This window comes from Molothrus aeneus, chromosome 1, assembly GCF_037042795.1.
Source record: "Molothrus aeneus isolate 106 chromosome 1, BPBGC_Maene_1.0, whole genome shotgun sequence".
Taxonomy (NCBI): domain Eukaryota; kingdom Metazoa; phylum Chordata; class Aves; order Passeriformes; family Icteridae; genus Molothrus; species Molothrus aeneus.
Genome location: NC_089646.1, coordinates 21,646,766 through 21,661,181, shown reverse-complemented (window position 1 = coordinate 21,661,181; position 14,416 = coordinate 21,646,766). Strand labels below are relative to the sequence as shown.

Here is a 14,416-nt window from a genome sequence, read left to right as displayed (position 1 = left end):
TTACTGGCCACTCCCCAAGGTGATTATCTACACCAGAACTGCTAGCAATTGAAGTCCTGCTGCCAAAAATTACAAGTATGGCAGAAGATTCAGCTACCAGACATATTCTAAAGGGATGGCTTGAAGTGCTTACAGACCATGAAAAAAAAATCACTGCACAAGACACATCATGTTACCTAAACATGTATAATTTTTTCTGTTGTTTTATGTTCCTGAGAGAGAAAAATGACTGCATATCAGTTACAAACAAGTACATAGGAACATTTAGAACCCAGGAACCTACTAGGACTACCAAAGAGAAAAATCTACTAGTACTGATTTTCAGTGATGTCATTGACAGAGTAAGACATTGATTCAGCATCTGGTCAATATTTAGGGTATCTTAACCACTCTAATGATCTTAATACAGATAAAAATATAAACAGTAGGTCAGTTCTCTATTTTAATGCTAAGTGCATTTGTGTGTCTAGAAAGGATTATTTTTAATAGTATCAAAGGCACTATCACAAGCTAAAGGCTGAATTGTCTTGAGCTACTAGAATGAGAGAAAAAATTCTAAGTGCTATAGTTTTACATAAAAAATATAAAGGTCTAATACTAAAATTCAGTTTTTCTGATAAAGTTGCAAATTTCTAAGAACTCCCAATAATAGTATGAGATACCATGAAAATGGCAGAAAAAAAAAAAAAAAACAACCAGGAGCCAGAAATGTTTAACTAGAGGTCTCAGATTGTTTAAAAATCCCAAACAAGGGAGTACACATACTCATACACTCAATTAGTTCACATGCTTTCTATCTCTGCCAAGGGTTTGCTGCAAATCTACCTGCCATGAACAAGAAGGAACAAACACATCTGTAAGCATTTGCAAGCCAACACTGCTTTGAACAAAGCCAGTGAGCAGAAAAGAAGACACAACTTCTGGTGTTATTGAAATATCCACAGCAATCCAAGGACAAAATTGAAGCTAAGTATCCTGGAGAACACATTAATTTCACAGAATAATGACCGTTCACAAAGGACAATCTCTGTAAGTTGTTCAAGTACAGAGTATCATGCCATGAACACATAACTGAAAATGGTGGAAAATGCATTACAGTTTTACTACTGTGAGGTAAGCTCTGATTCATACCATATGGCCTTACAAGACAAGCATATGTGCACATCTGCACATGTGTGCATGAATGCTGAGGTCTCCACCAACTGCAGCCAGCCCAGTTTCTTAGCACAAGTAAGAAGACAGGATTCCAACAAACAAATACAGAGTTTTTCAAGAGTCACTCAAAAAACTAATCCTACTGACTCACATTTTTTGTCTCAGAAACCTGGTAAATAATACAAACTGAGATAAACGAAGGTGTGAAGATAATAAGTATTGCTATAATACCTAGTTATTATGCTCATATTTGTTTTACTCTTTACAAGGCTTAAAAACCCCCCAAACAAAATCAATTACACTAATATGTGAATAATTCATGACAAGGAAAGGGATCAATGGATGTACAATTAAGTTCTTTTCTTTTTCCTCTATTCTTTTTAAGGTGGTATAAAACACAGTTGTTTTTTTTTTTTTTGCCCTCAATTGAAGTCCACCTGTGAGGTCCTCTGAATTCAGAGTTACTTCACAAAAATCACAAGTCATCAGTTTGGGTGTAAAGTAGCAAAAATATTAATATTATACTGTAAGCATGGAAAGGATTGAAAAATGTAATTGGTTATCAGCAAAATTCCTGAAATCAACATTTATCAGTGTTGTGTCACTCTCTGAATCAAAATACTTGCTTCCTATGGTACTTTCTGTGTTGTAACTACAGACAAGTACTGACTTTTTAAAAGCACCTTGAACTTGAGGTGTTTTATCCTCCTGCTGATTCAGAGCATGAAATGAGATTTCTGATGTTATCTGCAATGTCAAGTTTTGTGAGTATGTTTGAAATACACATTTGTTTACAAGACTATGTTTTAAAATGTAGGTTATCTTCTGTCAAAATGAAATAAAGTTAAAAATTAAGCTCAGCTCAGAAGGAAAGGGAAGGTGAAGCAAAGTGCAAGAAAAAAAGGAAGCAGGATCTTAGTAATTGTAGCTGGAATTCAAACTTCATTTCCTATTTAGGAATTTTCATGCCTTCTACCACCTTTATGCTTTTTATTTTGCCCCCTTTTTAAAAATATTCTTAGTTTCTTTACATACACATATTCAGAAAAAAAGCTTGCCATTCATTTTGGGGACAAGCTGCTGTGCACATTAAAAAACCCCTCAGAATTAAACATCAGTATAACAGGTAGGGGCTCTCTGCCTTCCCAGAAGGCTGAAAACAAGTCCACACTGCTGACACACCACTGTGCTGCCCACTGCCAGGCAACTCTCTGGCTTTACCCTTTACACTCATGCAAGTGTGACAAGGAAAAGCATGGAACTGCAAGAAGAGGAGGAATAAATCTGAACATTATTTCAGAAGGGTTCAAGCAGAAGCTTCATTACTAAGTATCACTAAACTCATTAGAAGTTCCCTAACCACTGAAGTGAAAATGGCATGAATTAAGAACGAACTCTTGTGTGAGTTTGATTTACTTCCCAGCCCTGACCTAGACAGTGTATTGTCATGGTCACTGCACTTTCTCTTTACTCCTGACCTTATTTTATGCACAACAGACATACCCTTCTCATCCTGCGACTAGAGAACAAGCAACAAGCCTTTCTTTTCCAAGGAAGATACATACTTTTATTAATTTGAACTTTTATTACTTTTATTATACACTCAAGAAGCTGTAAGAATAACTTAAAAGATTAAACTCAGCAAGAGAAAATGCTGTTCTTTTCGGCAAACATACCCATCACCTTCAAAGCCTTTGGGCTGTTAAAAGCTCTTCTGAATTTTAACATTTGGAGTAATGAAGGCTGCATTTTACTATCTCCACAAAGACACACCAGAAAGTAAGCAATGATCTGCAGCCCAATAATGTCAGATACCATTTGTTTATAGCCAGCCCCATGATGCACCAAGGCTCTGTCAGGATGGACTGTTTTGAGAATATTCTTACTAGCTGTTAACCTGTACAGCATTAGACAGAATGGCATGAAGTTACAGTGAGGCCATGAGATTTTCTGCCCCATGTCAGCATCATGGTAAGGAAACAATGCCATGCATTTACTTTTCCTCCCATCCAATATATTCCCCCTTGGAAATGCTAATATCACCACAGGCACACAGAGTACATGAGAGAGCTTGGCCAGAAGAATTTAAGCTTTAATATTTTCCCCCATGCAATCAGGCTAGGGGTAAGGGAAGATGACATTTTATTACCCCAAGCAGCTAACTGATGCAAGACTTGATCCTCAAATGCATCACATATTAAAAAGCATCTTTGTTTATGTGCAATCATCTATGGTAAGCAAAGATTCTCTACTACTCTGAAGGAACTTACAGTCTTTCACTTATTAACGAGTTATGTCTTGAGAGCTTATATGCATTTTTTTTAAATTTTTTCACCACTTGAAAGTACACTTTAAAGCATGCATTAACTTGCACATGGGAATAACCATTACCTTTCTAGGAGTCCACCACAAAAAACTCCTCTATTCTGTTTGCCTAGCCCCTCACCCCTCAAAACTCAAGGCTATTTCTCTGTGCACAGAAAGTCTTGAGACATGACACTACTCTGACCCCCTCTCTAATGACAACATCTGTTGAGAGAGCTCACTCAGCTCTTCATGCAGCAATAGTAAACCATGCTTTAAAAAAACCTCAAACAAATGAAACAACCCCTCCAAGATGCACTGAGAGATTACATACAGGTAAAATTACTAATTAAAACAACATCTTCACCAAGATTCTGAACATGGCTAAAGAATGGCAAGTAGTTTTTGCTGAGGTAAAGCTTCATAGAGCAGGTATGTATCTATATCTGACCTTAAGAAGGATGGCCTTATCAAATGTCTGCAAAAACTAATGGTTTTCAACAAGAACTTTAGTATGGCAGATTCTCTTCCTTCAACAACTGATTTTTAAATACTTTCACTAATTTAATATTCTAAAGACCACTGCAGTTATAGCTTACAGCAATAAGCAAACTTGAAATTCATCCCATTTTAAGTCTAATGATTCAGGCTGCTTGAAGCACCTGTATATTTAATTTTCATGTAACATGCTAACAACAATATTTACATTGACTAAGTTTAATGACACAGTTCTCTCTAAAAAGTTTTAACTAGCAGTATACTAAACAATGAAATAAAAATTCCTTTGTTCTTACAGGACAGTTAACTTTTGAAGAAAATTTGTGTCTTCAAATTAAGATTTTTAAGGTAGGGAAAATGTAACAATACCCACACACAGGTTCACCACAAAACAACGAAAATACAGCTCTCCTTTCAAACATGTGTTCCTGGGTCCTGTAAATCATACATCATGAACCTAGAGACTGTCCCAAGCTTAAGCTACTTGCCAGGGTTTCAAATGCTGAAATAAGATGTGAATACTGCAAGAATATTCTGGGTAATAGCAATAAAGATAAAAGAGCAAGAATATCGTTGTGCTTCACTGTGTCTGTCAATGTTATTATCCCAAGTAGCCTTTTTAACTGCTGTTATATTTGTCCAGGTCAGCATACTACACAGCAGGTTTCAAAGCTTGTGGGGACCTCAATGCACAGAGAAGTAAAGAAAGCTCCCACTTGAGCTGCTGGATCCCCTTCTGCAAACACAACGCAAAGCTCGGACCAGTTTATCCCCTCCTGCCCGGAGGTGTGTTCCTGCCCTTGCCCACTTCACCCCCTGCAGACCATCAGTCCTGTCTCCAGAGCTCCTGGATACATTTATTTCCCTAGCAATGCTTACCCAATTCAAACAGAAACAAGAAAAGGCCATGAACACTCCCTAGCACACTTTCCTGCCTGTCATCAGCAAAAACAAACCAAGCCTTTCAAGATACGAGAGGGCTAACACAGGGACAGAAGGAGGAAGGGTAGGATAAAGAGTTAAAAGTTCTTATCTCTCAGCTGACACTCTAATCTCGGAGACATCAATGCAAAAGTCAGTAGCAAAGGAAAGTAAAGCAATCAGCTGAAGGAAGGTGGGAATCACTCTGTCTGGCAGACAGATCAGAGAGGAGTGACCAGACACTCACTACCAGGCATCATGCACCAATCACATCAAATCCTGTGCTGACAACTTGCTGGCAAAACTTACTCTACCAGAAGACTATGGTAAGGGCCAGTACTGCCTCCATGTTTCTTTAGCATTCACATGAACTAAAATATATCATTTCCTCTCAAGCCATTTAGAACATCAGAGAAAAGATGACTCAGGCACTAACTCACCTGTTGCCCTACAACTGGGAGAAACACTTGTGAGCACTTGAGTCCTCACAGTACATGTCACAGGACACTTAAGCTGAAACTGTGGATGGAAATCTCTTTAAACTTCAATGCAAGGCACAAACTGGAAATCCTGGGCAGGGACAAAAACCTGTTCTGACAAGAGACAGTTCCAACTGAAAGTGCCTCAAATCACCTGCCAGCATCCAGGTCCGGGTCTGCCAGTATTAACTGTATAATGCAGGTTTTTTCCCACTGTAAGCAAATTGGTTTTTCAAAAAATTCTTTATGCTTTTACTTTGAGCCAAGGGAACGTATCATATTTCCAGATAAGAGCAGTTTCCTTTAAGTAGGAACTTTTAAAAGTTACCTTTCTAAATACTGTGTCTTACGTCTAATACTTTAGCTCTAAAATGTAATCCTGCATCAAGTGGCACTGCTGCCATGAAGTCCTTGTTTTCCCTTACCAGCTCCTCCCAGCCCTTTCTGCTGCACCAGCAAGAACATTTCTGTAATTTCTGATGAATCCAGTCAGGGAAATGATCTAGGTGAAGACTGAGCTGCTGCATACAGGAGTTTTCAGTTGGATAACTTCCTTGATCTGGTTTACCACATTGCTACACAAATGCCAGTGTGAGAAAACAAAGATGAGAGTAACGATGCAATTTAATTCAGAATAAATCAACCCCTGGGAATACAAAGCTAATTAAAAACACGGCAAAAACATATAGGCAAGTCCAAACAACTCTACAAGCCTCCTTACTTGTTTCTAAACTTTTCTTTTTGTTTATTTACTCTTGGGAGTGAAACACCTAGGTTTATAAGCATAATGCTACAAAGACAAATGGTTTAGAAATGTAAACAGAAATAACTCTTCTCTGAGTCTTGAAAAGCACATAACCCAGCCAGGTAATCCAAGACTGTGTTCCTTCACACAGCTTATTACACTGTATATATTCAATAGCTTAAGGCCAAGCCAGAGGGCATCACACAGGGAGGCAACAGTGAGGGAGGATTCATCTGACTAAATGGGAATTCAAATAGTGTTGTGTAGGCTGCCATGCTCGTCAGTGAAGATTCACACAGTGGATACTCATCAACCCAAATGTGCTTACTCCAGGTGACAGGAATGATACTTGGCTCCATTAGCTGAGATTAGATCTTCTTGTCTGTAAAAGGACCGTGGGCGACTCACTACAATGGAGACTGCAGACAGCCAAGCCGGACGAGATGCCTCCTACCCTGGATGCAAACTGCGTATCCCTCACACGAGGAATAATTGATATGTAGAGACTGCAATATGAGCTATTTGGATCTTAACTTTTCACAACTTTTCACAGTATGATGAAAAGTAAGAGGGCCGGACAAAACTGCTGATACAATAATTTCCTTGCAGCAGCAGTACAAATGCAGCTTTCACCTTAATTTGGTGCTGTTTTCTTAGCAAGTCTCACAAAATCACCTGAGAAATACTTGTTGTTGTGTATATGCCTTTGCTTATAAAGGATGAAAGACACCATGTTTCAATAATGACAATCACAAAGGTGGGATGAAACAAGAGGAAGAACCCAATACCACTATCACTTCTGTTCATCAATGCAGGAAGAAGGGCTCTGTATTCTTCAACAAAGCAGGAGTACATTATCTACTTCTACCTCCTGTTTATCTCAGCATTCACGGACTGTCACGGTGGGCTCCCCTTTACTGCTAAACACTATTATTGTATTATACCTACCACATAGTACAGCAGCTCTCAGCAGTCCTGCAGCTACAACTAACTGGAAGCATTATGCACCACATTGGATTCAGCTTCTTTGTTGTCCCCAAGCTGAAAGGATGCTGCTACTTCCTTCCCCTTGGCTTCCGCTCCATGCTCCATTTCCTCTTGGCTAACTTCAGCTGCCACTGTGTCTCCTGAGAGCCCTCAGGGCAGAGAGACTGAGGGTGGCTCCTACAAGTGACTCCAGCTCCAGCAAGGCCAATGTGATGCCCTCTATCCTGCTATGTGCTCTTGCCTCCATCTGGAAAGCACCCAGGACAGCAGCAGTTTGCCTGGTGCAGTGCCCACGCACAGCGACAGGGAGGCTTCACCTGCCAATTAGGGGTACAGATAATGAACAAAGACAGGAATTCACTGCCCAGGATGCTGCCACTGAACGGCACAGGCAGTGACAGCTCAAAGAACTGCAAAAAGCAAGAGTAGGAACAATTAAAAGATAGCTTCAGTGTCGGATTACCAGGGACTTTTGTGCCCTGCCTGCATAAACTGCATATACTCAAAACATACTTTTATACCCACTGCAGTTCTGTTTAAATATACCCAATTCCCCAAGTAGCCAGTGATGATCCCTAAATAACAGGGAGTCAAATTTAGAGACTATACTGTACATAAATTAATTTTTTCTTCAGTTTTTCCTCAGGACCTGTTGCTCTTCAAGCTAGGAAGAGTGGCATGGGTACATCTGAATCAAAATATCAGCATTTTACAGAAATTAAAATGCTGCTCTATGTTGGAACATACTTAAAAATACTCCTTTCAAGGGCTCAGACATGCCATTATGTCAACTGTGATTCTGTCTTACTATTTTAAAGTGGAAGATTCAATGCATTTAGAAAAAGGAACAAAAAATTATAGTATGTTCACATTCTTATGGCTCTGTATAAAAAATACATATAGGTTTTCCAATTTCTAATAAAACTAAAAATGGTATTTGTAAAAAGCATGTGTATAATGCTTATTACCCATGCACAGCAAGCCAGATATTACATTAACTGAAAGCTTAATGTAAACCAGCCTTCAGAATAACGTTTCTGGAATTTCTGAAGGGGAAAAAAAAGCACTCAGTTCTATCTGGCACTTCCTAAAACAAAATGTTTTAGTGTACATTATTAACATGTATTATATTAGTATAATACTGATTTTTTTCTAGTAAATATAACCATTTACACAGACTTCTTGCCTCCCTTTTTTCCCTCCCTGGCACACGTATGGTAAAACCATTGGGACCTGTGGGAGAAGCAGAATGCCAACACCACAGTTCTCTCAGAAGTTGCCTTTCTTCGTATCTAAAGGCAGAACAGATATATATACTGGAGCAAAGGAGAATTGATCTTACAAAAAATGCAGCTTGCATAAGGTAAGGAATGTATAAGCCAACAGAAATACTGAAAGTGCATTGTTTTGATTTCAAGTTGCATGTATTTCTGAGAGATTACTTAGTTTGCCTTTGGCTGACTGGAAGAAGAACATTCCCTGCATTATAAGCTTGAAGTTCATAACAACTGTACTCAAATGTACTGGCATTTGAGATGTGGAATAGAAGCATCACTTCCAGCCACACTGCTATTCAATGGTGAGACTTCAAGCAGGGCTGTTAAGAAACCTATTTAAGCTCAACCTCCAACCTGCCAGGTACAGCACATTCCTATAATGACATGACCAAAGCATTGCATTTCCTTGACATGCACTTTCTTCTTGGTTTTCTTCCTGTGCCAAGCCTGGCTTTGCCCACAGAAGACAAGAGAAAAAACTAATCTGAAGTTTAATAACAGTAATAACAGAAGTAATCTGAAGTAATAACAGAAAGTGGAGTGACATTTCTATGCCTCCATTTACCAAAACCACCGGAGATTTCTGATATTTAAAAAAAAATCTAAATGCACAATACTTCTTCCTCCCTAGCACACAGATACATACAGCCAAGCTTCTGTTAACCATTACAATTAAAAATCATAAAATTGCATTTCATTGTTACCAGAAACCTTTATTTGAAACCATTCACTTAGCCAAAAGTTGAGACAGCCATCCGTCAAAGCTTCATGAACCCAGTTTTAGTCTCAAGCAGGAAAAAGCATCAGTGTGGTGTTAAAAAAAAGGCAAAAAATAAAGAGAGGGAGAAACACATGGCAATTAACACTATCTCAAGACACAAGTGGGCAAAAAAGACACAAGTGGGCCCGCAGGAATAGCCAGCACATGAATTTGTCACTTCACAAGTGCATACATGCATTATTAAAGGTACGTCGAATCACTTAGTGCAAGGTATTACAAGACAAAAGGGTGAACACAAATGCTCAGGAGAAAAAGACTGCAGTTTTAAACCCTCAGATCACCTAGGTAACTTGCTCATCTGACTGAGGGAAATCAGTTACTAGGCATTTGCAGGCATTAGTTGTTCAAGACAAACATGAAAAAAACCCAACCAGAACCCAGCGCTTACCTGCATCTGATAGTTTATATATATATGTAATAGTTTTGCTAAAATCAATCACCTCATCTTCATTAACATTTTACAACACTGTCTAGTACTGAGTAAGCAATTGGCTCCTCCACTAAAATAAAGCAACGTCTTTTTTACTGCTTTAGAGCAATTTAGCTTCTACTCTGAGGAGTCCATTTGGGTCTCAATGAAATAAACCTTTGGATTTGATGGTCATTAGTAATTTGCAGCTGAATGAGAAGAGACAGTATGGCAGTGCAAGAGGAAAGAGAGGAAGACTATAAAAACTATTTCTGCATCATCTAAACTTTAGCATCATTGTTAAAACTGCAAGCATGGGATAACCACTTTAAAAATAAAGAAAAAAAACCCAGCCCAGAAGCGGAGGATCTTCTCAGATTCTCAGAGCTGAGACTGTTATTGCTGTTATTGCTGTTACTGCCGTTATAGACTGCTATTCTGTTATTGCTGTCCAGAAAAGCAGCCTTCGCAGAATATCCAGCTGAAATGGCTGTGAAGTTATCTTCCATGAAGTAATGGAATGGCAGCTTGCAGGAAGACAATTCCAAACAGCAGCACTCAAGCATCAACCCTCCTGTCCTCTATGTACACAGAGGGGAAAAACACTGCAGATTCTGACTAAGCAGCAACATCTGAATTTTAATTCACCATCATACTGGAAAATAATCATCTACTTATATAATCTCATTCTGGGATTGTGAAGATGAGATATCCTGAGCATATTCATCTACAGGTAGGCCAGTATTTGAATTGGGTGCTATTTGTTACTCAAATGTTATTATTCATAACTTCTTAATTTTGAAAAACTAATAAAATAGGAAGACCAACTTCCAAGAAATATGAGTTAAAACTAATACACACTGCAGTAGAAAAATATAATGCCAGATTTCTGCACTAAGAATATTCTAGGATTTCTCTAAAAAGACCTCCCTAGCAGCTACAAATAAATGATCCTCATCTTCTACTGAGAAGCAAAGTTTACAGGCAATAAAGAAATTTAATCCCTTCCCAAATTACACTGATTATGCCTACATTCTCCCTGGTTTAATGTTACATATTTATATAACTCTAAAATTCCTATTTGCCAGAGGTCTGTTGTTAGTTTTTATACAAGACCTATTCATGTGAAAAAGCATGCACCATATATTTTGTGTATTCACCAAACAAATCACCAGTGCCAACAGGAATTCAGCTTAAGGATTAGTTTGGGGGCTTATCTGTTTGTTTTAATATTTGCACACATTCATTTCAGCACTAAAAGAAACTGAAGTTCTGGAATACCTGTTAGAACAATTTAAAAATCCAAATAAAACCAAAACCAAACAAAAGCTCCACAAAACCATAATTTAGTCCTCATCTGAAATACCTCTCAGGTTTTACACACTTGAGAGAAGTTACAGAGGTAAAGGTTCTAAAGAGTACCTGCATGGACATCTAACACCCTCACTGCTGGGGTTCCAAGCACCAACAGAGGCAAAAGCAAACTCATCTGTGAGAATTTTACCCTATTAAAGCAAGTACATTACTGAGACTTTGAGGGTACCTCTGTGACCTTCAGAGGAGGCCACAAGAGATCTGCATTAAAAAGTCATTCAATTTTCTAAATACAGTGCTAAGTGCAGAGCTTAATAACCAGTACTTCCATATTCACAAATTACGTAATCAGTCTGGCTGGGGAGAATTTGAAGCTGGGACTGTCTGAACATATGTCTGAGACCAATAAAGGAGAGAAATGCTTGAGGCAGAGCATCCCTCCTCATCCTTTCCTAATCAGAACACTGACTACAAATCCCACCTTTTAAAAGCTCCAAATCCAAGACCTATTTATTTGGATTGTTAACACAGAAGTGGAACATCTTAACCAAGTCTCCTTTGATCTGTCCCACCATGAGGAGGGCTCTCCACCCTAGTCTCATGTAACCTGTCCAACAACAAGTACTGCAGCTGAAGCAGTTATTCCCTAATGGCATGCTCCAGCTTTCTAACCTCTACCTTTATTTCAATCACTTGGTTTTTAACTAGTCCATTCAGCCACAAAGGAAAGGACGGTCATGTGCAAACACCCCTGAACTTCGGCAACGGCCCTTTACTTGTACCCACAACTGTGACCATGGTACTAAAAGGGCAAGAGGGAAATCCAGCTAGTTTAGATTTTACAACCATTTAGCACTTACTGTGCTGTGTGTATACAAACTGGGAATGTACCTAGTACTAAAACTCTTTTCCCCAGAACATCATCACACCTGATGTTCGCTAAGTTATTCAAGGCTACAAGCTGCCATCACGGTAAACTTTCAAAGAAAGATTCATAGTAATGAGGTGCTATTAGGAAGCAGAATACACTTTGATATGAGATCAGCTCTACATATCCCCTTGTACCAATGTACATGTCCAAAGAATAAAGACTGGGCTTCTAATTAGGCTTTGGAAAGTGATATTATGAAAAACTCAGATGTTCTTACATGGAAGACAAAATTAGACATTTCTATTTCGATAAAGATACTCTCAACTCACTGACATAGTTGTTATTACTCAAATAATCAGCCATCAGTCTTGATGTAGATGTAGCAGCTACAGACAAGCCTTTCCATGCGATCTGAATTGGGCTTGACAATAGAAGACAAGATCAGCCAGACAGTTGAAAGTCACTAATTCTGCCAATACCTCACCACTCTGATTACATGAAGGAGATTTTCCATATGATACAAAAATTATAGTCGATTTTGATATTACCTTGGTATTTGAAGTGCTAGCTTCGTGGGCCACACACAGCTCTGGTTTTTAGACACGCTTATCAATAAATTCAGTATATCCCAAGTTTAGTGGCCTTTGAGTTTTAGTTAGTGGTTCTTATCCCACAACAGCTATTTTTTTTTTTGTCCTTTAAAAAAGGCAGAAACTGGTATTACATATGATGTCAGATTGCCTGGCATGGTAGGTTTTCCTACAAGACACCTTGGCCTTTTGACTACTCTGTGTGTGAACACATGCCCACCCAGATTCTACTCAGGGTACCTAAATCGAATCATGAAAGAAGGAAATCAAAAAGGTTACTTTCAATGTTTTATTTCTTGCAGCAGGCACCACTTACTGATTGTTACAACCTGTGTGAGATAAGGAAAGCTCTGAGGAAAGAGGACATAAGCACACCTTTCACATGGTGCACATCCACCCCAGTGCAGCAGGAAGGATGCTGCCAGCCCGCTGCCATGAAGGCTCAGCCGGTGTATGATCGCTCGTCCCAGATGACACATTTACCCATTTGACAATACATACCACAAGGCCAACGCTGACCACAGGGGAGGATGCATTTCCTTCTAACATGTTTTGTACCCCTATGTACACAAGTTTTATGCATCCTGACACGCTCGTGATCCCGGCAGGCACGATGCCACTGCAGGATCCCTGTTGGAGCCCGACGGAGGGGCTGCCCTCCTGTCACCGAACCCAAGGCCAAGGGCGAGGAGGGCACGGCGGTGTTTCCCCCCTCACCGAGATTCCTCAGGGGGAGGGCTGGAGGGCAGGTGCACCTGGCCGGCCGAGGGGCTGCCACACCACGGCACAGGTGAAGATCAGACTTGTGCAGCCCAGGGCAGGAGCCGCAGCCCGGCACAGGAGCATCAGGAGCTGCTGTGCCCCCGGGCGCTCGGGCACTGCCTCGCTGCGGCTTCTGCGCCCACCGGGCGAAGGCGGAGGACGACCCTGCCCGGCCGGGGAGCGACTCTGCCCGGCTGCCCAGGGGCAGCGGTGACAGACCCCGCCCGGCCGGCGGGAGCCACCGCGCCGAACAAAAGGCCCGGTGGAGGCCCGGAAACGTCCCGGGGCCGCGGCCGAGCCGCGCCGTCAGCCCGGGGGGCGAACCCCAGCCCGGCCGCCCCGCACGGCCTGCGGCCGCCGGTGCCCCCCACCCGCCTCTCGCCGCCGCGTCGGGCCCTGCAGCGGGCACGGTGAGGTGACGGGAGATCGGGGGAAAAGGATGCAATGCAACAGCTCCGGCGGCGCCGAGGGACGGAGGGAGGAACGGAGGGGGCAGCACAATGAGGCCAGCGCAGCCCCTGCCCCTGCCAGTAACAAAAGCTCCCCAGCCGCGGGGCTGTCTCCGCTTCTCCGGGCTGCGGGGTCTGCGGCGGCCGGCGGAAGCCAGAAGAGGTCTCGCATCACCGACCCGCTTCCCCGCCGTACCCTCGGTCCGGCCCCCCGCACAATGCAGCGCCCGCCGCCCCGGGGACCGCCGCACAAAGCGGGCCAGTCCCGCCGCCCATCCCGCACCGACCTTGAGCCGCCTCGGGCGCCCCTAAGGTTTTGGTCACCGCCTTCCACACGTTGCAGCCCAGCAGGCAGAGGAGAAGCGCCGCCGACCTGCTCATTTCCACCCGCCGCCGCCAGCCGCCGCCAGGGAGAGAATCGCCGCCGGAGCCGCTGCCCGGAGGAGGAGGAGAAAGAGCCGCATCAGGGGCTGGCCCGCTCCGCGCCTCCCTCCATGTTGCCGTGCGCTGCCCCTCCTGCTTTCTCCGCCTGCTGCATTGTCGTCCCGCCGCTGCGCCCCGGCTCCGCGTCCCGCGCTGTCCCCCCAGGCGGGCGGGCGGCGCAGGCGAGCGGGAAGGAAGGGGAGGCGGGAGAGCTTCGCGGCCCCGCTGCCTGTCCGCTCGGGTTTATTCTTTAATTCCGCTCCAGTTTATCCATCCCCCCGCTCTCCCCGCGGGAGCGGCCCGGGCTCCCCGCCCGCCCCTTAACCCTTGGCGGCACCCCCTGCCCTGCCCGCGCCCGGCGGCGCAGCGCCCCCTGCCGCCCGCGCCCTGCCCTGCCCCGCCGCGGGGCTCCTCGGCAGCGCCGGCGCCGCCCCCGGCCCGCCCGGGGTAG

The 14,416-nt window shown here is 42.6% G+C and overlaps 1 protein-coding gene across 1 annotated transcript in view; it reads right to left on the bottom strand.

Annotated features, from left to right (window-relative positions):
• The window catches only part of FAM171A1 (family with sequence similarity 171 member A1), an 86,859-nt gene extending 72,805 nt beyond the window's left edge, over positions 1-14,054 (bottom strand). Inside the window, exon 1 of the mRNA XM_066552802.1 lies at positions 13,830-14,054. Coding sequence (XP_066408899.1) covers positions 13,830-13,923 — 94 coding nt within the window. The 5' untranslated portion in view covers positions 13,924-14,054. The remainder of the gene's footprint in view (positions 1-13,829) is intronic.
• Positions 14,055-14,416: the final 362 nt, after the last annotated feature.